Source organism: Mustela putorius, unplaced genomic scaffold, assembly GCF_011764305.1.
Source record: "Mustela putorius furo isolate JIRA1106 unplaced genomic scaffold, ASM1176430v1.1 tig00000997_pilon_pilon_pilon, whole genome shotgun sequence".
Taxonomy (NCBI): Eukaryota; Metazoa; Chordata; class Mammalia; order Carnivora; family Mustelidae; genus Mustela; species Mustela putorius.
This window is the reverse complement of record NW_025421527.1, coordinates 2478944-2506853: the sequence shown is the minus strand read 5'-3', so window position 1 is coordinate 2506853 and position 27910 is coordinate 2478944. Positions and strand designations below refer to the sequence as shown.

Here is a 27910-nt window from a genome sequence, read left to right as displayed (position 1 = left end):
GGTGGTCTCTCTTATGAAGGGTTGATGTTGACCTTCTCTTTACCTTTCTGATTTGAGATCCTCAATGAAAATGGCCAACCACACAGAGGTGAGAGAATTGGTTTTCCAAGGTTTCTCCAACTTCCATGAGCATCAACTCACACTCTTCATTGTGTTTCTGATCGTGTACATCCTAACTCTGGCTGGCAATATCATCATTGTGACTGTGATCCGTATCGATCACCACCTCCACACCCCCATGTACTTCTTTCTAAGTGTTCTTTCCACATCGGAGACTTTCTATTCCCTGGTCATTATCCCACGCATGCTTTCTGGCCTTGTAGGTCTGAGCCAATCCATCTCCTTGGTGGGCTGTGGGACTCAGCTCTTTTTCTTCCTTGGTTTTGCCATCAACAACTGCTTCTTGCTAGCAGTAATGGGGTTTGATCGCTACGTGGCCATCTGCAACCCTCTTCGTTACTCAGTCATCATGAACTGGAGGGTCTGTACCATCCTGGCATCCTCGGTCTGTGCCTCAGGGTTCTTGCTCTCTCTGATTCAGGCCGTGGCCATTTTCAGACTGTCTTTTTGCAACTCACTGATTGAGCATTTCTTCTGTGATGTTCCACCTGTGTTGGACCTAGCCTGTGCTGCTCCAATCCTTAACGATATCCTGACCTTAATTATCACCCTGTTGGCCCTCACAGTCCCTTCCACCTTCATCTTCATCACCTACATCCTCATCATCGCCACCATCCTCAAGATCGCCTCCGCTGAGGGCCGGAAGAAGGCCTTCGCCACCTGCGCCTCCCACCTCACAGTGGTCATTGTCCACTATGGCTGTGCCTCCATTGCCCACTTCAAGCCCAGGTCTGAGGACAACAGGGATCAGGATCTGTTAATCTCAGTGACCTACACAGTAATAACACCTTTACTGAACCCTGTGGTGTACAGTCTGAGAAACAAAGAAGTCCAGGATGCTCTGAGGAGGTTGATGGGTAGGAAATCCCTTCCCTAAGATGAAATCTCCACCCTATACATAGGCATGCATGTTTTCCAGATGGAAGCTTATAGGTAAAGCTATAGAGTCAGGGTTTCCAGTGACTGGTGAAATCTCCTACATCACAGCCAGGGCCAAAGCAGAAGTGACTTGAAGCTGAGGGCCAGCTTCTAATAACTGATTCTCACTTCCTCAACCTCTTTGTTAACACAATAAAAACATAAATTACCCTGCAGACACCTACTGGCTCTATTCCAGGAGATAATTACAGGGTCAGAGTGTGACCTAGTGCTCATCTCAAGCTTAAATTTAAAGTGTCCGGTCCACTTTGCTGAAGTACAAACCACATTAAAGTCATACATGACTGAATCTTCTTTTAACATAAGGTGAATGTTTGAACAAGTGGTTACTAGAAACAATATTGTGCCAAAAACTAATCACATTGGTTTTAATAAGGTTAAGCAGAGCAAAAATGAGATATCTTTTAGGAAATGGGTTTGGGATGAGCTAAGAACTTTCTAGAGAGAAGATTTTCTAGGAACCCTTTGCGAGTTTCTTGTTCATGCGAGTTTCACATGTGGGGTGCCAAAGGAAAAGGAACTGGGGTGGAGGAGAAAGGAAGTACAGAGGACTCCAAGCCACACGCAACAGCCATGCAGCTCTGGCCACGTGAACAGAGCGCACAGACCTGGTCTGATCCTTTGCTTCTTCAAGCTGAACATAAGCCACACAACAGAGTCCTAGTGAGGCTGAAAGCAGTGGCTCTCCCTGAACAGGATGACCAGTGGGCTCAGAAGAGGAGCAGACAGATGGCTCGGGGAGCAGATTGCCGAAAAGAAACCTGTGAAATCGACTAACAAAAGAAGAAAAATTAGAGGCAGATCCAAATGGGCGCTTCCAGTGAGGGGAGAGCTGGAGAAGGCAGAAGGACAAGGGGACAGCTGGTGGGGCAAGAATTCAGATCGGGTCCTTTGGATGGGCTCTTCTCCTGCCCTTCCTAAGTGAAGTCACAAAGGCAAGGAAAGAGAATTCAGTGAAAATATGAAAAAGCACCAACAAAATTCCTTTCTGATGAATTAGAAGAAACTCCTTTCTGATGAATGAATGATGAAAAGCTAAAAAAGTCAACAGTAGAGAATTTTTTGACATGAAAATTTTCATGAGGTTAAAGCAACTGAGTTAGAAATAGAATAATAAAAGACTGTTTCCTGTTCCTCGCCTCAAAAATATAAGAATGAATCAGGATGAACTTTGGACTCAATTTGTGGGACAAAATAGGTGTAGAATAACATGATGATTATTAGCAGTTGTGCTGGCTGAGCAAATCAAAGTTCCTGTGCTGCACTGTTTGTAAAAAGGTAGACAATCAGCGTGTGAGTGCACAGCATTCTCGCTGCGGAACACTTCTGAAATGTAGAAATATCAAAATGTGTAAAGTGATTATGCATTTTATAGGCTAAGTATGCAGATACATAAAAACCAATCTTTTAGAAGGTTCTGCAGTTTAATTCATGTTGTCATTCTGAGCTCCCAACCTGATGGACAGCGGAAGTTACCTGGTTCTTTCCATGCAAACTTGGGCAATTCAGTGAAAAGTCATTTGATGAGAAATCATCATTAAATTCAAGGTCCCGCTCCTCTCCTATATTCACCATTCTACTTGGGGTGAATCAATTAAGTTCTCGTCAAGTCTTCTAGGGAAGCCTGGGGGCCTCAGTGGGCTAAGCACCTGCCTTTGGCTCAGATCATGATCCCAGAATCCTGGGATGGAGTCCCACATCGGGCTCCTTCCTCAGTGGGGAGCCTGCTTCTCCCTCTGCCGCTGCTTCCCCTGCTCTCTCTGTGCTCTCTCGCTCGTTCCCTCTGGCAAACAGATGAATAAAATCATTAAAAAAAAAAGTCTTCTAGTCTTATTGGCATAGAGGAGAAGTAACCTCCCTGGTCTACAGTAGGTTCCAGCTACCCCATGATGGATTCTATGGAGAAATATGACACCCAGAGGCCATCTTGAGTGGCATCTACCAGAAGGACACTGGTGGCATAATGTTCTTTAGCCAATGTGGTCCTGGGACCTCATCTTCCTTATGACTTTCCTAGGGCCACTGGCCCACCCTCAGCCACTTCTTGAAGGCATCTAGACATTTAGTTTTGCCCCTGATGGTGTGATGAATAGGACTCTGTGGGGAGTCACCATGCCACCCACCCAGATTCATCACTCACTCACGTCTCCTCCACCAGGATTCCAGCTTTTTCTAAGAGTCTGCTTCTCTGTGAAGTGAGAACATACCCTTTCTGCTTCGATGGGATGCCTCACCTTTCTGCCCCCATAGCAGGGCTTGGCTGGTGGGTGCAAGACTTGCCCTTGCCTAATAGCCAGCTAACGCTAATGTTGTGGGCTCCACCAAGCTGGATGCCTTCCTTTTGTTTTGACAGAAAAACCTGAATAATTCCTAACTCTACAATTTGCATCATACATTTCACATATAAAGTATTTCAGTCCTTAAGCTTCTGATATTCAAAATTATTGGTAAGCTAAAAGAGACTTTCCTCTCTGGAAAAGTTTGCTAACGTTAAGAACCATTCCCGCTTTTAAGATAAATGTTTTAGTTATGAGTTTTAAAAAATCTTTTTGAAATTCAATGGACTTTTTTTCTGGGTTCTTTTAGGTTTACCCTGGGGCAAAGGAAAGTCCTGTGAAAGAATGAGAAATGTGGATTGTGAAAACAATGTAGAATTTTTATCCTGTTGCATTTGTATATTTATTCTATGTATCAAAACATTAATTATCATGAATTTTTTTTTAATTTTTTATTTTTTATAAACATATATTTTTATCCCCAGGGGTACAGGTCTGTGAATCACCAGGTTTACACACTTCACAGCACTCACCAAATCAATGAATTTTTTTTAATGTTTTATTTGCTAGAGCTAGTTATCTGCCATTATTCTTTAGAATTTGGGGGGTGTTTTGCTTGTTTCAATGTTTCACATAAGTTTTAGAAGCAGCTTGTTCAAATCACAACTTCCCCTTCCCCCACCCCCCCAAAAAAACGCACACAGCATTCTCATCGCTGTTGAACACATATAAGCAGACCACACTCTGGTACCATTTTACTAGACTCCTACTGCCTTTTTAATTTACAGAAAACTGATGTCTTAATGATCTTGAATCTCCGTATTCAAAAACAGAGTGTTATTTTCCATCGTCTCCAGTCAGCTTTTGAATCAAGAAATTTTACATTTTCCTGTAACCGTTTCTAAAAGTTCTATAGTTTTATGTTTTACATTTAAGTGTTCTATTTTGAGTCAGTTTGTGTAAAGTGTGATGTTGAGGTCAAAGTTTTAATTTTTGCTTTCAGATAGCCAATTACTCCAGCCCTGTCTTCTTTAAAGGCGATCATCCTCTGCTGAATTGAATTTGCACATTCATCAAAAGCCCATTGAGCTGATTCCTGGGGATCAATTTGTGGGTGTCTTTCTGGTCCTGTGATCGACGTGTCTACTGCTCAAGTCCTGCACCACCCTGATTAATGCAGCCATACAGCAAGCCTCAATATTGAGTCACGTGAGTCTTCCTACTTTATTCTTCATCAAGATTGTTTTAGTTATTCTAAGTCCTGTATATTTCCACACCAATTTTAGAATAAGCTTATCTATGTTTATAGAAAACCTTGCTGGGATTTCATAGGAATTGCATCAAATTTATAGATCAATTTAAGGAGAACTGACATCTTTACGATGTGGAGTCTTCTGATCCATGAACACAATAGGTCTCTATCCATTTAAATCTTCTTTGATTTCTTTTATCAGCATTTTGTAGTTTTCAGCATGCAAATCTTACACTCTATACCTAAGCATTTCATTTTTCTTTGAGAAATTGTAAATGATATCGTGCTTTTCATTCTGGTTTCCACATGTTCAGGGCTGGTTTACAGAAATATGATTTTCATGTATTGATATTACAAGCTGTGACTTTAAGTCACTAGGAGTTTTTAGGGGAGTATCAGTAGATATCTTCAGTCTTTTTGCATAGACAGTTATGTCCTCTACATAACTAGGATCAGTTTTATTTCTTCCTTTCTGATCTGTATGCCTTTTCTTTCTTTCTCCTGCCATATTGCCCTGACTAGAACATCCCTTACTATGATAAATAAGACTGGTAGGAGCAGACATCCTTGTCTCGTTCCTGATTTTGGGGGGCGTGGGGGGAGTAAAGGGGAAGAAGCATTCAGTCTTTTACCATTAAGGATGATGTTTTCTATGGTTTTTTTGGACATGGTCTATATCAAATCGAGGTAATTTTCCTTTATTCTTAACTTGCAAAAAATGTGTGTCATGAGTGGATTTTATCAAGTGTTTCTGTAGGTCAGTTGATATCATTATATGACCTTCCTTTTTCAGTCTGTTAATATAGTGGATACCATTGCCTGACTTGTGACTGCAGGCCTAGCTTGCTATTACTGAAATAAATCCAGTTGGTCACGATGTGTAATTCCTTCTATACATCGTTGGATTTGGTTTGCTAATATTTTGCTGAAGATTTCTGCATCTAAGTTCATGAGAGATGCTGATCTATAGTTTTATTTGTATAGCCTTTACATGATTTAGGTACCAGGATAATACTGGACTCATAAATCATGGACTCCAAGTGAGCTGATCAGTAGTCTACCCTCCTCTGTTTTCTAGAAGAGTCGCTCATACTTGACACTAATTTTTCCTTCACAGTTTGATAAATTCTCCAGGGAAACCATCTAGACCTGGAGATTTCCTTCTCTTAAGTTTTTAAATAACAAATTCCATTTTTTAAATAGTTATAAGACTACTCAATTTATCCAATGTCATAGGATTTTTCAGATTATCTGGCTGGGGTTTAGTAGTTTGAGGACTTGACCCATATCAAGTTGTTGGGTTTATAAACAAAGTTGGTCATAGAATTTCCATATTATCTTTCTAATAGCTGCAGACTCTAGTGATACCCTCACTCCATTCCTAATAATGGCAAATTGTGTCTTTTGTCAGTCTTTCTAGAGATTTATCAATTTTACTGATTTTTCAAAGAACCAATTTTGTTACACTGATTTTTTTTTCTATTTTCCTATTTTTTATTTCATTGACTTCTGTTCTTTATCATTTCTTTCTGGTTGCTTTGGGACTTTGCAACTCTAATTCCTTGAAGTAGGAACCTTAGACCATCCATTTGAGAGTTTCTTTCCATTCTGATGTAAGCATTTTAGTGCTATAAATTACTCCAACACTGCTGCTTTAGCTGCATCTGCCTAATAAATAGTACAGTGATTTCCATTCTTTCCTGTTCTTTTGAGACTCTGTCTTTGATCCATGGATTTGTTAGGAGCAAGACACTTAACCTTTATGTTTTTAGAAGTTTTCCTATTTTCCTCTCAACTTTTGGTTTGTAACCTAAACATTTTGCCTATTGCACTAGAAGACTCTAGATCCTGATTAAATCTTTTACTTCAGTAGGTGGTTGCCCAGTTTAGGGTTAGCATGCAGGGCCCGGACTACTTTCGTTGCCTGTGGTTCCAAAAACATTTAATTTTCAGAACATTTTCTGTTTTTTGGGTGTGTTTAGCTTCTTTGGTGCTGTTGAAATGGTGCTGCTGGTGTTGCCAGGGGGCTAAAATAGGTCTCTCCAAGCTGGACTGCTGACATGGAGGGGAGCCTCAGCCTGAGGGGTCAGAGGCTTCTCTAGGCAGGTGCTTGTTCAGATCACAGGCCCCTCATATGTGGGGATGGGATCCTTTCTTAATAGTACACCCTATCCCTAAACTTGTATCTCTGAAGGAAGGAGGGAAGTTGGAGGAAGGAGGAAAGTTTTAGGCTCACAGGGTCGAAGAGGCTTCCAGAACTCAGTTTATTGGTGAGATCAAGTCAGGGAGGGCCAGTTTTGGGTCAGGGAGGACCTTCAAGGAGAGAACACACCTTCCAGGGTACTATTACTGAGTCCCTCATCAATCCCCTTGCTAGTGGTGCCAGGCTCATCACCATCTGCTTGATCCAGGATAGGAATGAGACAGATCGATGGTCAGGAAACACTGGGGCCAAGATGACTTTATGTTGGGACGGGGGAGGTTAAGATTTACTGCCACTGTTCTGTTCCTCCAGACCTGAGATCCAAAACAAGCCTCACTTCGTCTCACCATCTCTTAGCGTTATCCTTTGGTCGTCTCTTGGGTTATTTCCAAGGGTTATTGTTGTACTTAAGGGGAGAAATGAATCTATACCATTTTATCTAAATCAGAAATTCATTTTTCTATAAATTTTGTACATTTCTTGTTTATTCTTTGACATACCTTATAGTTTTTCAATTGAAAATCGCTTTTCTTCCATTGTTAATTGGTTTTTATTTCTGTGTAGCTAAGATAATGATAAATCTGAACCCAGACTCCTTATAGAATATTTTTAATGTAATAATTTTTCAGTGAATCCTCTTGGGTTATTTCCCAAGTATTCTATTATATCACCTGTGAAAGATTATAATTCTACCTCTTTACATTTTTTACACCTTTTAATTATTTCTCTTGAGGTAATTATGTTGTTCAGTATACACAGAGTTAAACGATAACGGTTATAGTGATCATTTTGTTTCATTTTATTTAATGGGAGTGTTTCTCATTTCCCCCTATAAAGCCTGATGTTGGAATTTTAGTTGAAATATACATTTTTATGTTAAGGAATTATTCATCTAATCCTATTTAATTGGATTTTTTAAATGAAGAATAGAGGTTACATTTTATCATGGATCCTTCTCAGCATCTAGAGAGAAATGCATATAATTTTTCTCTATTTTATAAGGTTCACTAAATTTATTAATAGATTTAAATTTCAGAACCCTCCTTGTGTTACTGGTATGATACCTAATATATTGCATACTTACCATGTGTCAGGCACTTTTCTAAGGATGTATGCTAATCAACTGATTTTATCCTCAAAACAATCCTATGATGTAGATTCTATTATTATTACCACTTTGTAGGTAGGAATAATGTTATACCTCCCTTGCAGAAAAGGAAACAGAGGCACCTAGAAGTTAAATAACAAGCCTAAAATCACATAGTTCATAAATGGTGAAGTTTTTAAATTCCAAGAGTTTTGGATTTCCTATTGATCACATGCAATATGACATTACACTTTGCCCCAGTATACTATTATTTTAATCTAGCACTAGGTTCTCCATTTACTTTAGTGAAATTTGCATTTTGTGTCTGCATGTATAGAGCAGTCAGCCCAAGATGGGCTACTTGGGCATGAACACTATTTTGAGTGAAAAGTAATCAAAAACCAGCAGATTCGGGAAAAGCTCTTCACCTCCCCCTCAACTGCATTTCAGTACCAGAAAAAGTACTACTAAGAGAGATTCCTCTTTGCCTAAGAAACTTATCTGAGACCATTCTCTTAAACTGTAATAAAGATAAACTCAAAATGGATAAAAGATGTCAATGTGAGGCAAGAATCCATCAAAATCCTAGAGGAGAACATAGGCAGGAACCTCTTCAACATCAACCACAGCAACTTCTTTCAAGACACGTCTCCAAAGAAAAAGGAAACACAAGTGAAAATGAACTTTCAGGACTTCATCAAGATAAAAAGTTTCTGCACAGCAAGGGAAATAGTCAACACAACAAAGAGGCAACCCCCGGAATGGGAGAAGTTGCCTTCAAATGACACTACAGAAAAAAGACTGATATCCAAGATCTATAAAAACTTTTCAAACTCAACACCCAAAACAGTAATCAAGTCAAAATGGGCAAAGGGCATGAACAGACAATTCTCCAAAGAAAACAGGCAAATGGCTAACAGACACATGAGAAAATGTTCAACATCATTAGCCATCAGGGAAATTCAAATCAAAAGCCCACTGAGATACCACTTTACCCCAGTTAGAATGGCAAAAATTGACAAGGCAAGAAACAACGAATGTTGGAGAGGATGTAGAGAAAGGGAACACTCTTACTCTGTTAGTGGGAGTGCAAGTTAGTACAATGTGGAAAACAGTGTGGTGGTTACTCAAAAAATTAAAAATAGAGCTATCCCATGACCCAGTAATTGCACTATTGGTATTTATCCCAAAGATACAGACGTAGTGAAAAGAAGGGCCATGTTCATCCCAATGTTCATAGCAGCAATGTCCACAATAGCTAAACTGTGGAAAGAGCTGAGATGCCCTTCAAAAGATGAATGGATAAAGAAGATATGGTCCATATATATAACGGCATATTACTCAGCCATCAGAAAGGATGAATACCCAACTTTAACATCTACATGGATGCGACTGGAGGAGATTATGCTGAGTGAAATAAGTCAAGCAGAGAAAGTCAACTATCATATGGTTACACTTACTTGTGGAACATAAGGAATAGCATGGAGGACATTAGAAGAAGGAAGGGAAAAAAGAAGGTGGGTAATTCAGAGAGGGAGACAAACCACGAGAGACTATGGACTCCGACAAACAAACTCAGGGTTTTAGAAGGGAGGGGGTGGGGAATGGGTTAGCCTGGTGGTGGGTATTAAAAATGGCATGTATTACATGGAGCACTGGGGTTACACACAAACAACAAATTACGGAACACTACATCAAAAACTAATGATGTACTGTATGGTGACTAACATAATTTAAAAAAAAAAAAAAGAAACTTATCTGCATAATAGAACGCCTTCGCTTTTCAAATGTGTACTCCCACCTTCCCACTAATGGTCTTCCTCCCCCTTTGTATCCACAGACACTACCCCTCTCCTGAGCTCGCGTAAGTATCCTGTTGCTGTCTTTGGAGTTCCATGTCTCTGTGGATTCCCTGTCTATTCACCGTTAAACTTGATTTTCTCCTGTTAATCTGTCTCATGTCAATTTGAGTCTTAGCCCAGCTAGAAGAAACTTCAAGGGTGGAATAAACTCTCTCTCCCCAACACGTGTGTGTCCTGTGTACCTGTGATAATCAATCAGCCTTTGTTTCCAATGCTCTTCACTTTATAAAATAATTTGAAGGGTTTCCTCTTTTTCTAGGCTTTGCATCTTTTTAAAGACCATCGTGGTTACTTATTCCTTAAAGTTTTGGTAGAATTACTCTCTGACTTCTCATTATGATTTTCTAGCTTTGAATTATCTGGGGCTGAGACTCTCATTGAGAGAAAAGCTTTGACCATTTCCTCTATGACTTTTTCTAAAGAAAAGGTCACTTTAGATTGATTCTTGTTGTTTTATGCTGATAGCTGTGAAGAATAAGGGGAAGTCTCAGATTTATAATTCTAGCTGTGGTCTTTCCTAGATCCCAACTTGTATAACTAGCTGCCTGCTTTTGACACTTCTATTTGGAGACCTAGTATTGTTCCAGATGAAACACACACACACACACACACACACACACACACACATTACTATACATCCCCCCAACTAGTATGTGGCACCTTCTCTTCCCAGCTGCTCAATCCAAAAGCCAGTGAGCCTGTCTGGAATCCTATCTTTTCCTCCCTCCTCCCCAGCACTGTCAGCAAATTTTATGCAAAAGAAGACAAAGACAACATTCTCCTAGCACCACAGGGTGTTGAGCAAAACAAGGTTGTAAGGAGAAAATCTTCAAGAGTACACACAATCTCCCAAACTCTCATTAACCTGTAGCCTCGGCTGTGCATAAGTGGGCTGGTTATACCTCGGGATGGCACATTTGTATAAAAGGAGAAACAGGGACCCTCTAAGTGATAATCAAACAACAGGAGCTCCCAGGTGGCAACAGGCCTGTTCGAAAGGAGGGCAGCGGCAAGAACTCAGCCGCTGGTGTCGGCCTCTTCTTCCACCAAAGTTTCTTAGAACTGCTGGGTCAGCTCTTTGCCAAGCTACTAAATGAGCCTTTGGGGCCATCTAGACTGGTATCCCCCGACAAGCCTTGTCAGCTCTACCTACAAAACACAATGTGAATTTATCATCCACTTCCTTCCGTCTCTACTGGAACTTCTTTCATCCAGAAACAATCTCTCAGTCTACATTCCCCTTGTTTACTCTTGTACTTTTCCAATTGATTCTCTACATAATAGCAAAGTTATCTTCTAAAAATGAAAACCAGATGACACCCTTCGCCTAATTAAACCATCCAATGGATTTCCACTGCACTCAGAATAAAATCCACTTTCCTCATGGTGGCCTATAAGGCCCTACCTGTCCTTGCCACCCATGCCTTTAGGAAGGACCTCATCTCCTACTGCTAAGCCCTGCTACTCCAGCATCTATCGACATGGAAGGTTTATTCCCACTTAGGATCTTTAGACTTGCCATCCCTTCAGCTGGGCATGCTCTTTCTCCAGATTTTGGTTCATTCTCCGTCATTCACGCCTCCAGGGAAATGAGCAGCAGTCCTCAGGGATTCCTTCCCTGAAACCACTTCATTGACCATAATGTCCACCAATGACATTCTCCATTAGTTGTTCTACGGTTTTTATAGCATGTATCACTATCTGAAACAAAATAATAAGGTTGAAAATGAGGGACAGAAAAATGTCTACCAGGCAAATACTACATAGAAGAAAGCAAAAAGCACTAATAAAAACAAACAAGCTGTGAACAAAGCGCCTGCTGTCAGAGTTCATACTCAAGAACACCGATGATTTTGAAAGTATGTAAATAATATAGGTTATCTTGGTAAGAGATAAGCGTCTGAAAATAGAGCAAAAAAGGGCAAAAGGGTAGTCATTCCTGCCAGCAAGGAACAGCAGATCTTTTAGGGCAGGTGGTCAGGAAAGGCCTTTCTGAAATGGCAAGTGAGCAGAAAAATGAAGTGAAGGAGTGGGTGAGCCATTGGAGAACCCTGAGAATGAGCGCTCCGGGCTGAGATCAGAGCATGGGAAGAGCCTGAGGAAGGTTAACTGTGGCTTGCGCAGAGGAGGCAACTGGCCCCAGAGCAGCTGAGCTCCACCCCCTACTCACACCTGGGAAGGTGGACCATGGAGAAACCCACAGTTACCTTTACCCCACTACCGTGCTAAAATCTCCACCCATGGAGGAGCACAAGCCTCATTAACATAACAAACAGGCATGTCTCCTTAAGGTCTATTTGTGACCTTATGCCCATCTCTGCACATGGTAACAAGGATCCCCTTTTTAAATATTCATCCTGGGGACACCTGGGTAGCTCAGTCAGTTCAGCGTTTGCCTTCTGTTCAGGTCATGATTCTAGCTTACTGGGATTGAGTCCAGCCTTGGGCTCTCTGCTCGGCCAGGGTAGGGGAGATGGGGGAGTGGGGTCTGCCACTCCCTCTCCCTCTACCCTGCCCCCCGGCCTGTGCTCAGTCTCTCTCAAATAAATCTAAATAAATAAATAAATATTCATCCTAACCCTAAATAAAAGGACCCCATTCACCCTTGCTGGGGGGGTAGGGATGATTTTGGAAATTATCCCCCAAGATCCCTTTATCTGCTTCAGACAAAATTTCCTTTGTGTGATAATTCCACTTGGTGTCGTTTCTATGCGTGACCCGCAAGGAGCAAACTCGTGCTAATCAGGTTACAATAGTAGCCTTTTTGCCTGTTAAAACCATGGCGTTCAGTTGCATGGGTGCTCTGCCCAAGGAATATTTGGTTTAACCAAAACCGGCATTACGCCAGATAAGACAGGAGCAAATAAATTCAAGGTAAAAGCAAGGCAATAATTGACAGCGACAGTCTGTGGAGGCTCGACAGGGTGGGGCGGAAAGTGAGAACAGTGGGAGCAGTAGCCCGAGAGCCTGGGAATGAGGGAAACACATACAGAGACAGAGGATAGGACTTCACAAATTGAGAAATTATTTGGATTAGGGTACCAGTGAGAATGAGCTGGAAAGATAAGCGATCAATCAACAGATTTCTAGAAAATATAATGGAAGTAGCCCATTTCTAAATGAAACAAAACATAGCAAATACATGGGAATATGAAATGTGCAGTTTCTATGGAAAAGATCTTAAAACCCTATGAAACATAAAAATGTTTCTTTTTAAATCTCGCTTTGGATGGAAAGCCTCAGTGTGAAGATTAAAGATGTTTATTCTCCTTAAATTTCTATGAATACAAATAAGAAATCCATAAAAAAAAATTGTTAAAAATGTGAGAATAGAGAAATTCCAAAGAGGAACTATGGTTGGGGTTGGGGGGGGGTGTTGCAGATGGTAGTATCATGGAGTACCAGTGTACGGTGTTTTTATTATTCAATGTATGACCTAGGGGTGGAAACGCTTTCCCTCTTCTACGTTCTTTGGCTGGTCTGATAAATGATATAAAATTGATGTAAAACAGGAGAAAATCAAAGTTTAATAGCATATATACCTCCTGTATGCATAGGAGACCCAGAAAAACTAAGTAATTCCCCCAAATAAAGCCATCACCTTAAATACAAGCCAAAGACAAAGGAATATGTTGGGGGTTAAAGGGGAGAATCATGGAAGGTGACCAAGAAAAGCTCAGTAACCCAGGGTAAGGCTGTGACTCAGAACTGGTAAGACCTTCCTTGTTTTCCCTAGGAATGAGGGAGACACCCTTACAAATCGAGATTTCCCTTATAAATGCAAGTGTCTCTTGAAAGGATCAATTCTACACAGTTTTCAGAGCTACACCTGTGTGTGCTGTTAAAAATAACCAGCTTAAAATTATCCCCACACCAGAGAAACACATTCTGGGATCGCAAAATCTGCTCCCCCTTCAGTGGCGTTGAGACGATGCCTAGTTATTGGGAATAACAAAAGGAATGTCTGACTTGATCTTAAGAAAGATTTCAAAATTTGTTTCTTACAACCAATTACATTCCAAATGAATCACATATTGAAACATAGAAGGTAGAACTGAAAATATGGGTCCTTTAAAAAAATAATCTTGTAGTGAGGAAGGCCCCGACGCACACATAAATATAATCCTAATAGAATTTCAAGCCCATAAACTCAGTAAAAGTTATAAGTGGAAGAAAGCTATCTGCAGCATGGATGATAGAAGGCATATTTCCCCATTATAGAACTCATTACAAGAAAATGGCAATACAATACAAAAAATGAGCAAGACATGTAAACGGACATTCACAGCAGAGGAAGTACAAGTGACTAATAAGCGTAGGGAAAGATACTCAGCCTCATTCATAATTAAAGAAATAAAAATCCAAAGAAAAAAATAATACACCATTTTTACCTATCAGCTTGCCAAACACTGAAAAAATTGGTCAAAGCCCACAGTTGAAAGAAGTGTGGGTAAGAAAGCATTCTCAGTTATGCCAAACACACACGTACATCCTACTCTGGCTTCTGTCTAGCAACAGTACCTAAGTTCTTAAACTGACCAGGAATTTTACTTTCATGAATGGATCTTATAGATATGCTCCCAGGAGGGCACAACTCTACACAAAGACTGATTCTTTAGCATACTCCTAAAAAATGTTGGAAACCGCAAACAGCTTACTTATCCACTGATTCAAGTTAAGTAAATTATGTTGTATTCTTACTCTACAACACACACGTTGTTCAAATGAATGCATGAATCTTCACATACTGATTTGTCAAGACATCTCCCATGTATTGTTATATGAACACGTTTATAAGAGGACACAGAACACAGTCCATTTGTATTACAAAAATACATGTTCAGGTATATGCATAGAACATTTCTGAATTCTATTAAGTAGGTTAGGTTTTTGACGTAGCAGGGGGTTAGCAATTTAGAAACAACCTTCTCTGTATATTAAAGAAGCAAATGTGCAAATATATTGAGACTATGAACCGGATTTTTAGTGCTGTAGACAGGCCTTATAAATATGGAAAGGAGCAACACCAGAGTAGACTGTGAGATAGTTTGAATTGCAGATACTATTATGAAATTGTGGATTTTAAGATGTAGATATTAATATACAGACACCAAGAGACATACCACTTCCTAGCTTTTTCACTGCAAGAGTCTAAAAATAATCACACAGAAATGGCGGAAAATATCCCTAGGACCCAGATCTTGGTTTCTAAGTATTATCCTCCGCGAAAAGGTACCAGAGTTCCCTGCATCAATGGCTGATTCCAGGGCCAGTGCTGGGGAAGTACAAGACAAACCTGGGACATCTTACTGGGCTGATGTATAAAAAAGTCATCAGTGAATAATGGAAAGGGGTCAAAAGAACAGAACAACCAGACTTAAGGTTTTCCCACTGACTAGTTCTGTGATGATCTGGACATCAAGATAATGTTACAGTATCCACCACTATCTAGCAGTACCTATACCATCTAAATCTGCTTGTACCTAAGTAGGAATCTTCCTTACATAGAATGCCGACTTACGTAATGCAGGAAAGATGGAGCCAGAGACTCATCAGGGAGCCTAAAACTCCAGGGTGAGAGTAGAGAAGAGAGTATTAATCTCAGTAGGTCAACCCCCAAAAGAGAAAATACTAACTTTACAATAGAGAGATCTAGTGGATACCCCTTGAACAAGAGATTATAGTGATTTGGGAAACAAAGACAGAAGGAAAAATTATTAAATTTCCTTACTACTTACAACCTATTGACAAGTCCTTGAAATAGGCAGAGTGATAGTCCCCTGGGGACTTGAATGCCTGGATGTTGACACTTTGCAAAGGGCAAAAGGCAATCTAACCTGACCCCCAGGATGCTGTAAGTCTACTTTAAAACACAGAAATGCAGTAATCTCTTCGATATCAGCCACGGCAACTTCTTTCAAGATATCTCTCCAAAGGCAAAGGAAACAAAAGCGAAAATAAACTTTTGGGACTTCATCAAAATCAAAAGCTTCTGCACAGCAAAGGAAACAGTCAAAAAAACAAAGAGGCAACCCATGGAATGGAAGAAGATATTTGCAAATGCCAGTACAGACAAAAGGTTGATATCCAGGATCTATAATGAACTCCTCAAACTCAACACACACAAAAGAGGCAAACATATCAAAAAATGGGAAGAAGATATGAACAGACACTTCTCCAATGAAGACATACAAATGGCTATCAGACACATGAAAAAATGTTCACCATCACGAGCCCTCGGGGAGATTCAAATTAAAACCACATTGAGATACCACCTTACACCAGTTAGAATGGCCAAAATTAACAAAACAGGAAACAACATGTGTTAGAGAGGATGTGGAGAAAGGGGAACCCTCTTACACTGTTGGTGGGAATGCAAGTTGGTGTAGCCTCTTTGGAGAACAGTGTGGAGATTCCTCAAGAAATTAAAAATAGAGCTTTCCTATGAACCTGCAATTGCACTCCTGGGTATTTACCCCAAAGATACAGATGTAGTGAAAAGAAGGGCCATCTGTACCCCAATGTTTATAGCAGCAATGGCCACGGTCGCCAAACTATGGAAAGAACCAAGATGCCCTTCAACGGACGCATGGATAAGGAAGATGTGGTCCAAATACACTATGGAGTATGATGCCTCCATCAGAAAGGATGAATACCCAACTTTTGTAGCAACATGGACGGGACTGGAAGAGATTATGCTGAGTGAAATAAGTCAAGCAGAGAGAGTCAGTTATCATATGGTTTCACTTACTTGTGGAGCATAACAAATAGCATGGAGGACAAGGGGTGATGGAGAGGAGAAGGGAGTTGGGGTAAATTAGAAGGGGAGGTGAACCATGAGAGACTATGGACTCTGAAAAACAACCTGAGGGGTTTGAAGTGGCGGGGGGTGGGAGGTCGGGGTACCAGGTGGTGGGTATTATAGAGGGCACAGATTGCATGGAGCACTGGGTGTGGTGAAAAAATAATGAATACTGTTTTTCTGAAAATAAATAATCTTTAAAATAAATAAATAAATAAAACACAGAAATGCATTGGGAAACTTCCTTTATCTCCCTTCCCACCCCCCAACACCAAGATACATGTTGGCAATCATTCCCCAAGTATATGACCCACGGATACACCTCGGAATGGTCTCATTGAGTAAGGGACATGTGGGCCTCGGTAGGAGAGAGAGGTAGGGGGGTTACGGGATCAGGCTCACAGAAATCCCAGAAATGTTGAGGTGTAAGGAAACCAGAAATCAGGGAACTGACCAGACCACCCCGAACTGGGCGTCAGAGGTGGGTCTTTTTATGTCCGTCACATTTTGACCAATGAAGAATGACCAGACCCCAAAGTAGTATTAAGACACTAAAGATGTTATCACCAGTCCGTACTCAAACCAAGACATTATGGGAATGATAAGGTCACAAGCCCCCTAGTCAGTTCTAAAGAAAAGACAGTTGGTGGAGGCCCACGTTGGCCATCTTGTCAGGACCCCTCTCACTCCCAAGGCCTTTCTCTGTATCCTTGCTTCATAAAATGCTATCATTTTACTCACTCTCCTTCTTCTGAGAGATTCATTCTTCGACTCCATGAGACAAGAACCTCGCTCTCTCGCTTCAGGAGGTCACATGACTAATATTGGAACAAACTGAGATCACACGACTCCCAGTAGGATGCATTGGGAATGATACAGCATCCCTTTTGTAACATTCTTGTTAAAAACTCAATCTGAATTTAATCATGAAGGAGATTAAACCAAAGGATAAAGAGAGAAGAGAAGGAATTGAAAAAGACTTGGAGATGAATGTGAGGGAAAAACTAGAATTTCTAGCACTCCTCAGGTCACCCAAACTGAGAGACATTTTACAAACACACTTGGCCTGTCATTTTCTAAAGTATCAAGGTTGAGAAACACAAAGACAACCATGGTACCAGTTCAGGTAAAAATGCACTAAAGAAACAGGGCAACAAAAAACAACAGGTAATCTTGGACGGGCCCTTAGACTGCAAAAAAGCTCAGCTATAAAGGACGTTATTGGGACGACCAGGGTAACTGACAATGAGTTGTGGGTCAGCAATAGTTTTACCGTGTCTGATACTAGCTACTCTACGTATGGGTCTCTATATACACACACTGATTCTCAACAACCGTGCTCTGGTTCTGTAAGAAAATACTCCTCATAGGAAGTACACACAAAACTATGTAAGGCACAGCGAGACAATGGCTTCAGCGTACTCTAAAGTGTTTTGGAAGAAAATGATAGAACCAGAGGAGGAGCGAGGAGGGAAAACCTGAGGAAGCAAGTGAGACAAAATACAAATAATTGGGCATCCAGACAAAAGATGTTTGAAAAGCCATTTTTGTATTCTTGGGAGTTTTCTCTAGGTCTGAAACTGTATCCTTAAAAAGCGTTTTTAAAAAACATGACAAAATTATTTTCTTTAAAGACATCTATGCAGAAAAGGCTTAGGTCATCTGCCGCAGCAACATCCTCCTAGGAACAACGCAAAAGGCAAGGGAAGCAAGGGAAAAAATGAACTACTGGGATTTCATCAAGATCAAAAGCTTTTGCACAGCAAAGGAAACAGTTAACAAAATCAAAAGACAACTGACAGAATGGGAGAAGATATTTGCAAACGACATATCAGATAAAGGACTAGTGTCCAGAATCTATAAAGAACTTAGCAAACTCAACACCCAAAGAACAAATAATCCAATCAAGAAATGGGCAGAAGACATGAACAGACATTTCTGCAAAGAAGACATCCAGATGGCCAACAGACACATGAAAAAGTGCTCCATATCACTCGGCATCAGGGAAATACAAATCAAAACCACAATGAGATATCACCTCACACCAGTCAGAATGGCTAAAATCAACAAGTCAGGAAATGACAGATGCTGGCGAGGATGCGGAGAAAGGGGAACCCTCCTACACTGTTGGTGGGAATGCAAGCTGGTGCAGCCACTCTGGAAAACAGCATGGAGGTTCCTCAAAATGTTGAAAATAGAACTGCCCTATGACCCAGCAATTGCACTATTGGGTATTTACCCTAAAGATACAAATGTAGTGATCCAAAGGGACACATGCACCCGAATGTTTATAGCAGCAATGTCCACAATAGCCAAACTATGGAAAGAACCTAGATGTCCATCAACAGATGAATGGATCAAGAAGATGTGGTATATATACACAATGGAATACTATGCAGCCATCAAAAGAAATGAAATCTTGCCATTTGCAACAACATGGATGGAACTAGAGCGTATCATGCTTAGCGAAATAAGTCAAGCAGAGAAAGACAACTATCATATGATCTCCCTGATATGAGGAAGTGGTGATGCAACATGGAGGCTTAAGTGGGTAGAAGAATAAATGAAACAAGATGGGATTGGGAGGGAGACAAACCATAAGTGACTCTTAATCTCACAAAACAAACTGAGGGTTGCCGGGGGGAGGGGGTTTGGGAGAAGGGGGTGGGATTATGGACACTGGGGAGGGTATGTGATTTGGTGAGTGCTGTGAAGTGTGTAAACCTGGTGATTCACAGACCTGTACCCCTGGGGATAAAAATATATGTTTATAAAAATAAAAAAATTAAAATAAAAAAAAAAAAAAAAAAGAAAAGGCTTAGGTCAGGAAAGCCTGCATTGCTGAAACCCTGCCTACTCCCAAGAAGGGCTCATCTTTCAGACTGTCCCTTGGCCAGCTCCTGGGAGAGGAGTTCTGAGCCCCTGAATTATGCTCTTCGATAAAATTTTGTGTTTCAAGGCCTTGAGCCAAATACCTGTCTGATCAGATCATTTATATTAACACTGTGATTTATGCTGAACAAGTGTTTGCTCCAGAGGGCTGGAGCCTGAGGACCCGAGGTCAGTAGCACGGTGTTGTAGGACCATATGACTGACCCCTAACAGAAACCTCGACACCAAGGCTCAGGTGAGAGTTCCTGGGTGACACCACTTTGCACTTACTGCCATGTGCTGGTGCTGGGAAATTCACACATGTCCCATGACTCCACCAGGAAAGGACACTTGGAAGCTGAAGTGGAGTTTCTCCTGGACCGTTCACCCCTGCTCCTTCCCCTTTGTTAGTTCTAATCAGCAACTGACCACCGCAATAAACCATAAACATGACGACAGTAGTTCTTCTGCCTCTGGGGGACGGGGAGTCCTTCCAAAAGAATCATCTAGCTCGACGGTGATCTTGAGGACCTCCCACAAAAGATTATAGACCTTCAAATACATGGGGAGATAGCATATATCACCAATTCATTCCCCTAATGATTTGTATGGAAAAGCAAGGGTCCAACTACTTAATAAGAAGGAGGAGCTGATCTCTCTGAAAACAAAGATATATTATCAAGTTATCATTGTTAAGACAGCGTCATCTTGACACAGGAGGTCAAACAGACCAATGGAGCAGAAGAGAGAGTCCCCAAACTAACCCATTTGTGTGTCTCGTTGTGAGATGTGGCAGGTAGAATCATAGACCACTGGAGAAAGGAGGCTCTTTAAACACAAGTGCCAGGATAAGTGGTTATCCATGTAAAAAAAAAAAAAAATGCATTTAGACATCTATATTAAAACATCCACAAAAATCAGTGGATTTCAATATGAACAGTATGTTAATATGCTTAGAAAAAAATAAGATTATTGCAACATGAAGGTAAAACTGCCAGGAAGATACAAAGAGAGCTAACCATAAAAGACAAGAATGATACATTTGACGACATTACGATAATTTTGTTCAATAAAAAGCACCATAAAGAAAATGAAAAAAACAAGCCACCAAATGGTAGCGAATATTCCTGTAGCATACTAAGGACAAGAGGGCAGCACCCAGAGTATTAAAGACCTGTTACAACTGAACAAGAAAAACACAACCCCGTAGAAGGGCGGGGGTGGGGACACGAACAAGTACTCTGTGGAACACAAATATTCATGGCCGATAAACTTTGAAAAGATGGTCACCTCTCTAGGACTCAGGAAACTAAGCAAAACCACAGTTTTACACCCACAAGTATGACAGAAATTAGGAAGTCTGCTAAGGGTGTGCAAAGACCTAGATGAGCTAGAACTCCCTGTACGCTTTGCGTGTCACAGCGTCAACTGCCACAACCACTTCAAAACTCAATTTGGCACAATCTTGTAAAATCGAACATTTTTTTTTCATTTATTTATTTATTTATATCCCTCAAGCTAGTCATTCCCCTAAAAGAGAAATCTCAGGGAACTTTCCCATGTTTGCTCAAGGAATCATGTGCTGAGAGGTCTGAAACACGATAATTTAGAAGAACACAAACCTGAAACCACCACCTTCGCCCTCGCCGGGAGGGATGAGAAGCACTGGGACACGTTCCCGCGGTGGACATTCCAAAGCAGGGTAAGTCCGAGACCACAGCTCCCTCTGGATCTCTGAAATATGACCCTAAAGTTTTGAAAAAGCAAATCCTAGAAAACAATATATAGTCTATGATTTTTATAAAGTTCAGAAGGAGATATAAATAAACAACATATTGTTGAAACACGCATACGTCGTAATGGTACGAAATAAGGCAACATCCAACACAAAACCATAAAGTAGGCACTGCTGGGCGTGTGGGGGGGGGTGAGGAATGTGTGAGCAGAGCTAGCGAGGAGTGAGGAGCTTCCAGATGTTTATGCTTCACAACTTACATCATTTTAAACATAGGTTAAGCATAAAGTGTGTTAAAAATGATAAATATCTTTAAATAAAGATCATAACGTGCCAAGTCTCCATGTGGTCACAAAAACCATACCACAGTCACGTCACCTGGCGGCTGCCGGATCTCGCTGGCCAAGCCAGATTGTCATTAATCACTAAACGGCTTAGAAGTTTTGTCTGCCTTTGGTGGTCATCACCGGACATCTCAACGTATCTTATACTTGCCAACCCCGATGTCACCCCCAAGCTGCTAATGTTAGATTAGGCAGAGACACAAAATCTCCCTTTGGGGAGGGGTTCATGTTTCCCTTTCGTTTTCCAAGAACCCCTAGAACTTAAGTATTTCAAAGAGAATGATCAGGTTTATGTAGATCCCTAATCGGGGAAGTCTGAAATCAGTCTAATTTTTATTTTCCCTCAACTGATCACGGGAGGTACGGTTCAGCAGCTAACTTGCCGGGGCAGCCTGGGTGTCTTAAAAATGGACACAGCAGCCCCCATTCCATACGCCCCATGAGGAGGTGAAGGCTGCACCTCTGTCTTTGAGACCAGGAAACGCCTTGCTGCGACCAGCACCGCGTGGTGAAGTCTGAGGTGTGGTAACCTTGGGGGGTGGGGGGGACTTGCCCTTGGAATCCAGAGCCCCAGGATGGGAGGGAGCCCAGGTCACCTACAGGGGCCATGTGGAGGCATTTCAGGTGACAGCCCGGCATCATCGGACGGGCATGGGAGCAAGCTTCAGTGACCAGCCACCCAGGAGACAGATCTTGGCTGCCCCAGTCCTGGTGATGCTGCAGACTAGAACGTCCAAGTTTCCGTACAAGCCCCTGCAGTGGTGGCCAAGCGCACCTGCCTGAGGCTGGGCTTTGGTCAAGCCACCACGCGTGCTCCCAGGACTCAGCCTCCCTGGCCCAGACATGGCCGTACCCTGAGAAACCTGCCACCACCAGCTGCTCACCGGAGCCCTAACCATGGTCCTCCTTCCTTTTTGGGTGACTCAGAAACTTAGGATTCGACTGGACTTCCTTTTTCAGCCCTTGAAACGTAAAAGGACATCTTCTCTACTGGGAAATCAGGCCACCAGGTCACCCTGCTCTAATGTGGCCTACTTTGGACCACACTGTCCCAGAAGGAAGTTCTCCCTGGCCTGAGGGTGTGTCGACAGAGGTGTCCTGCTGGTCTCTAGAGCAAGAGGCTTTATATCTGCTTCCCATTTGGGGAGGAAGGGAGGCTGTCTGTGCCGCTAATCGGATTCGCGTCTTCAGGGACAAGCAGGGAGACAACTGGGGTGTTCTCGCTAGAGCAGAGTGAAAACCCAGCAAGGTGACCCCAAAGTGAGGGACGATCCCACCCCACTGGGACCTCAAAGCAGCAAAGGCACACACATGACGACACCGCACGGCTGCAAGCAACAGGGGAGAGGCTGAGATGCTAACTGTTCACGGCGCCAGCTGAATGAGGAACTTTTGAGTCTCCTACGTAACTCTGGTTGGGCCAGTCTCCCCTCTTGGTCTCTGACACGGGTAGGGAGAAGGGCCAACATTAATCACCACGATGATATTTGCTGTAAACTCTTAATTTAAAAGTGACCACAAATTCAGTAGAGAAGTGGGAATGGGGGGCAGGGGAGGAACAGGGATCTTTTTCAGGTTTATCAACATACACATACAGGGGCGCCTGGGTGGCTCAGGGGGTTAAAGCCTCGGCCTTCGGCTCTGGTCGTGATCCCAGGGTCCTAGGATCGAGCCCCGCATCGGGCTCTCTGCTCAGCAGGGAGCCTGCTTCCTCCTCTCTCTCTCTGCCTGCCTCTCTGCCTACTTGTGATCTCTCTGTGTATCAAATGAATAAATAAAATCTTAAAAAAATACACATATAAGCATTTCTGTAGAAATTTTTCTGTAGAAAAATCACCTTGGAAGGGGATCTGTCAGGAGAGGAGACGGATAAGGGTATGCAGGAACATTAGATTAACTAACCTGGAGGCCACAGGCTGGGCGGCTGTAAGGCCTTGTGCCTATATAAAGGAACCCAAGTCTAAGCCCATAAATGCCTCACGGTTGTGAAATCAGAATACTGAGGACGGCCAGCCACGCCGAGCCGCGGAGGCTGTAAGCTTCGCCAACTGGTCCTCTCTCGACTTGATTCCTCCTTTCCTCCAGACAGGTCCCCGAGTTCCTGCTGGGGACCGCACTTCTAACCACTGCCCGTCGGCTGCTGCTGGACTTGACTTCTGCTCAAATAAACTTCCCATTTTTAATATGTCTCAGTTCATCTTTGAACAATAGAAAAGAAAAACTCTTGGGAAAGGCAGCATGTGGGGTTGGGACAGGGAAGCCAGCATGGCAAGGGGCTCTGGAAGCCCAACCTGATGTCCCCTGAGGAGGAAACCCCAGCTCAGCTTTGTTGGGACACTGGCAGTGGCCTCCTGGCCTTCCAGAGAGGTCTACTGAACTTTGCTCTCCCATGTCTGAATCCCACAGGACAAAAACTATAGCCAGATTGGACTATTTCAATCCAAGGGGGTATGGGGGGGAACCAGCCTCTAACACTGAGCAGGGTTCTTGACTACAGGGAAAACTGCACAGTTTCCTGGAATCCAAGCAGTGGCTCTTAGTTGAGAGCTCACTTGGGTTTTGTAACCATGGTTTTCCAAGGCCCAGCTGTATAAAAATTGAATATTTATTTAAAAAATGAAACCTGACAAATAAGCCACTGCTGTTTCTACTTGCAGAGAAAGCTCTGGAAGATTCCCAGAGCCCGGGCCCAGGCAACATGGGAAACGCTCCGCACCTGTAACGAGGTCCCCTGGCACGGGCTGTCGGCTTCCTTCTAGCCCTAGGGTGACTCTCAAGGGTGCTCAGGGAAGGGCACCCAGGAACCACGAGAGATGGTCCTCAGAGAGCTTTTCTTGGGTGTTAAAAGCTCCTCCTCCAGCTGGAGAGAAGATCTAGTATTCCAGGAGTCCCCTGTGACTTTCCCTCTAGCTCCGTCCCTGGACTGGCCCGAGGGCAGGTAGAAGGACCGCATTCAGGGATCTTTTCTTCATGACCATGATTTGTGAATACTTGTGACCCATGGGCCACCTCTCTGACCTCTACTTCCATCTCTCTGTCCAGCCACAGATTTGCAGGAAGGAAAGTAAGTGAGATTTCAAAAAAGACCTCAGTGATTTACAAAGGGCCACAGAAGGAATAACACACGTAGATGGGTTTATGGCTATTATTAAAGTCTTAAACTGAACAGGGTCCTGAACAGGGTCCTGGCGTCTAGGAAGACTTGTTTCCCGCCTTGGATTTGCCACTTTCAAAGATGCCTCCTAGCCCTAAGGAATCATGACCCCCCCCAGGATTAAAGGGTATCTTGACTCATACAGAATGGGGCTCTGCCACTTACCAGCAAGGATTCCTGGTTCACATTCTACAAGCAAGTCATAACCCAGAGACGCTGCTGACAAAGCCTCACGGAGCAGCCTGATGGTCACTTACTTGCGGTGGTGCACACCTTAATGCCAAACCTTGTCAAGAAATGGTCCCTAAAACTGCACAGGAGTTGTTGTTTTTTTGTTTTGGGGTTTTTGTTTTGTTTTGTTTTGTTTGTTTGTTTGTCTGTTGCAACATTACAGCATTTTCTTCCACACCGTGCTCTGAAGAGCTGAAGCATAACCACCCCCTCCCTTATACCTTTTTGTAGATTCCCTTTATTAAAACTGGTGTGTTTCCGAAAAGCAGATTAATTTTAAAAGCGCTCAGAAAGCTTACCTTTGCTGTTTACCCACTAGTAAATCATTCTGCAATATGGTGATTTGCTGCACTTCTAACAAAAGGTACTTTTCAGGAGACACCCCTATTATTGAATTTAATTTTTTTTGTAGCAAACCTGTTCCATAATTATATGTTGGCTGGTAATTGGGTAAAGTCTGTTAGAAGAGCTGCACTATGGCGTGTTTTCCAATGAGATGTTAATAGTGTCATGCTTTCTTCTAGGGTTATAATTTCAGTGTTAAAATTCAGCCCGGTTCTGCAGCTGTTTGCTGCTGTCACACACACAAACAGCGGGGAAGAGGACACGGGGTTTAAAAACGCTCCCTCCTCCTCCTCTTGGAAGGAAACCTCCCTGTGGTGCCCCAGCACTCTGCTTCCTAGCGGGCAGCTCGTTTGGCGGTGACCGGCAAGGACTCTCTCCAGCAGGTACTTGTGCCCGGCTCTGCAGCAGACACGCCGGGGTCCCTGTTCTCAAAGACCATCCAGCCCAGCCCTGGTGGGGGCCGCCCCACAGTGCAGTTTTGGTTAGGGGGAGGGACAACAGGCCCAGGGACATTTTTGTCCCCAGGCTATTCCTGAAAGAGTTTCTGCTTCTGAAGACAGGCAGTAATCCTGGTTCCCCCACCGCTCCACCGGGTGGTAAGGACATTAAACAGGTAGGAATGTGATTTGTAATCACAAGTACGTGGTAAGGTGCTGTCAGCACAGGAGAGGCAGCAAGCAGTTGGGCGCTAGCTGCCTGTACAAGGAGGAGTATGCCAGGGGCGGGGAAGGCTAAGGATGGGGATGTTTTAGTGCATCGTGGGCTTGGGTGACTCTGAGAACTGACTGGTGTCTAGCAGAGGCCTGTAGGGTGGAGGTTGGGAGGAACAGGCCTGACAGAGCTGGAGAACTGAAATGGGAGCGCGGTGTGACTACTGGAGGACGCTCCACCCAACCCCTAGCCACTCAGGAATGAGCCGGTTCCTGCAGACCCAAGAGCTGAGCAGACAAACCTGAACTTATCCGATCATTTGTTGAATTCCAATAGCCACGTTTTAAGGTGCAGCGTTGCGCTCCTACGACAACCCTACAATGCCATCATCGCTAGGTTCATACAGAGACAGGGCGGCTGGTCTAAGAGATGTTAATTCCTGACTCAAGACAAGTCAGCACCTGACGGTAGGAGTTTAGAACGTTTGGCTCTAAAAGCCACATTCTTTCTCTTAGCGAGAAAATGTTTCACTCTCTGTTCCCAAAAGGAACAAACATGAATGTGAACACAGAGAAGCCAAAACCCGACGCCAAGGAACCACGAGAAGTCGCCCAGTCTCCCTGACAGAAACTACCCATTTAGGTTCCTTACAGGATTTTTTTTTTTTTCTTTCTTAGATTCGGCCCATGATTTAATGGAGAGAGAGAACCACAGCTGGGTGGGCGAGTTCACTTTTCAGGGGTTCTCCAGCTTCCGCGAGCACCAGCTCACCCTGTTTGTGGTGTTCCTTGCACTGTACGCTTTAACCCTGACTGGCAATGTCATCATTGTGAGCATCATTAGTGCTGACCGTCACCTCCACACGCCCATGTACTTCTTCCTGAGCATGTTGTCTGCCTCAGAGACTGTGTACACGCTTGTCATTATACCCAAGATGCTCTGTAACCTCCTGGGCCTGAGCCGGCCCATCTCCTTGGCTGGCTGTGCCACCCAGATGTTCTTCTTCATCACCTTGGCCATCAACAACTGCTTCCTGCTCACAGCCATGGGGTATGACCGCTATGTGGCCATCTGCAACCCCTTGAGGTACACGATCCTCATGAACAAGAGGGTGTGCCTCCAGTTGGTGGGGGCGGCCTGCAGCATTGGCCTCATCGTAGCCATGACACAGGTGCTGGCTGTGTTCAGGTTGCCCTTCTGTGCCACAAAGGTCGCCCACTTCTTCTGCGACATCCGACCGGTGATGAAGCTCTCCTGCATCGACACCACGGTCAATGAGATCTTGACGTTGATCATCAGTGTGCTGGTGATCCTGGTTCCCATGGGGCTGGTCTTCATCTCCTACGTCCTCATCATCTCCAGCATCCTCAAGATCGCCTCAGCCGAGGGCCGGAAGAAGGCCTTTGCCACCTGCGCCTCCCACCTCACGGTGGTCATTGTCCACTATGGCTGTGCCTCCATTGCCTACCTCAAGCCCAAGTCCGAGAATACCAGGGATCAGGATCAGCTGATCTCGGTGACGTACACGGTCATCACCCCCCTGCTGAACCCTGTGGTGTACACCCTGAGGAACAAGGAGGTCAAGGATGCTCTGCTCCGGGCCACGGGCAGGAAGCCTTCCTGATGAGACGGGCTTGCTTCAACGAGCATCCCGTAAGATGCTCTGGAGCAGGAAAGCAGAGCAGTGCCCACGGTCCCTAGAGCTAAAACTCTGGAGCCTATGAAGCAGGGGGCGGTTGAGAAGAGAACAAAAGCACAAAGATTCAGCTACTGGAGAAAGGGACTCATTTCCCCAGGGTCCAGGCAAGCCTACACCTCACACATGAACACAGACACGGTGGGACTTCAACACGGGAGAAGGCCCTGCTGGGAGGAACGGGCTGTGTGGGTGGAATGACACCAGGACAGAGGGAAGGGTGAACCGGGGGCGGCTGCTCTGGGATAGAGCTAAGATCTTAAGTATGTTCTTGAACACTCATTTTGGACATGGAGTTTCCCTGCACCCATTTACACAGGGTTACGTCCTCGCTGAAGTAAT

General features: G+C 43.3%; 2 protein-coding genes across 2 annotated transcripts in view; one reads left to right on the top strand and one right to left on the bottom strand.

Annotated features, from left to right (window-relative positions):
• Nucleotides 1-27910, bottom strand: part of LOC101686935 (olfactory receptor 10J3) — a 153018-nt gene that overhangs the window by 25657 nt on the left and 99451 nt on the right.
• On the top strand, nt 65-27496 carry LOC101686079. Its single transcript, XM_004775964.2, has 2 exons — nt 65-992; nt 26550-27496. The coding sequence occupies exons 1-2, from the start codon at nt 65-67 to the stop codon at nt 27494-27496; spliced, it is 1875 nt and encodes a 624-aa protein (XP_004776021.2).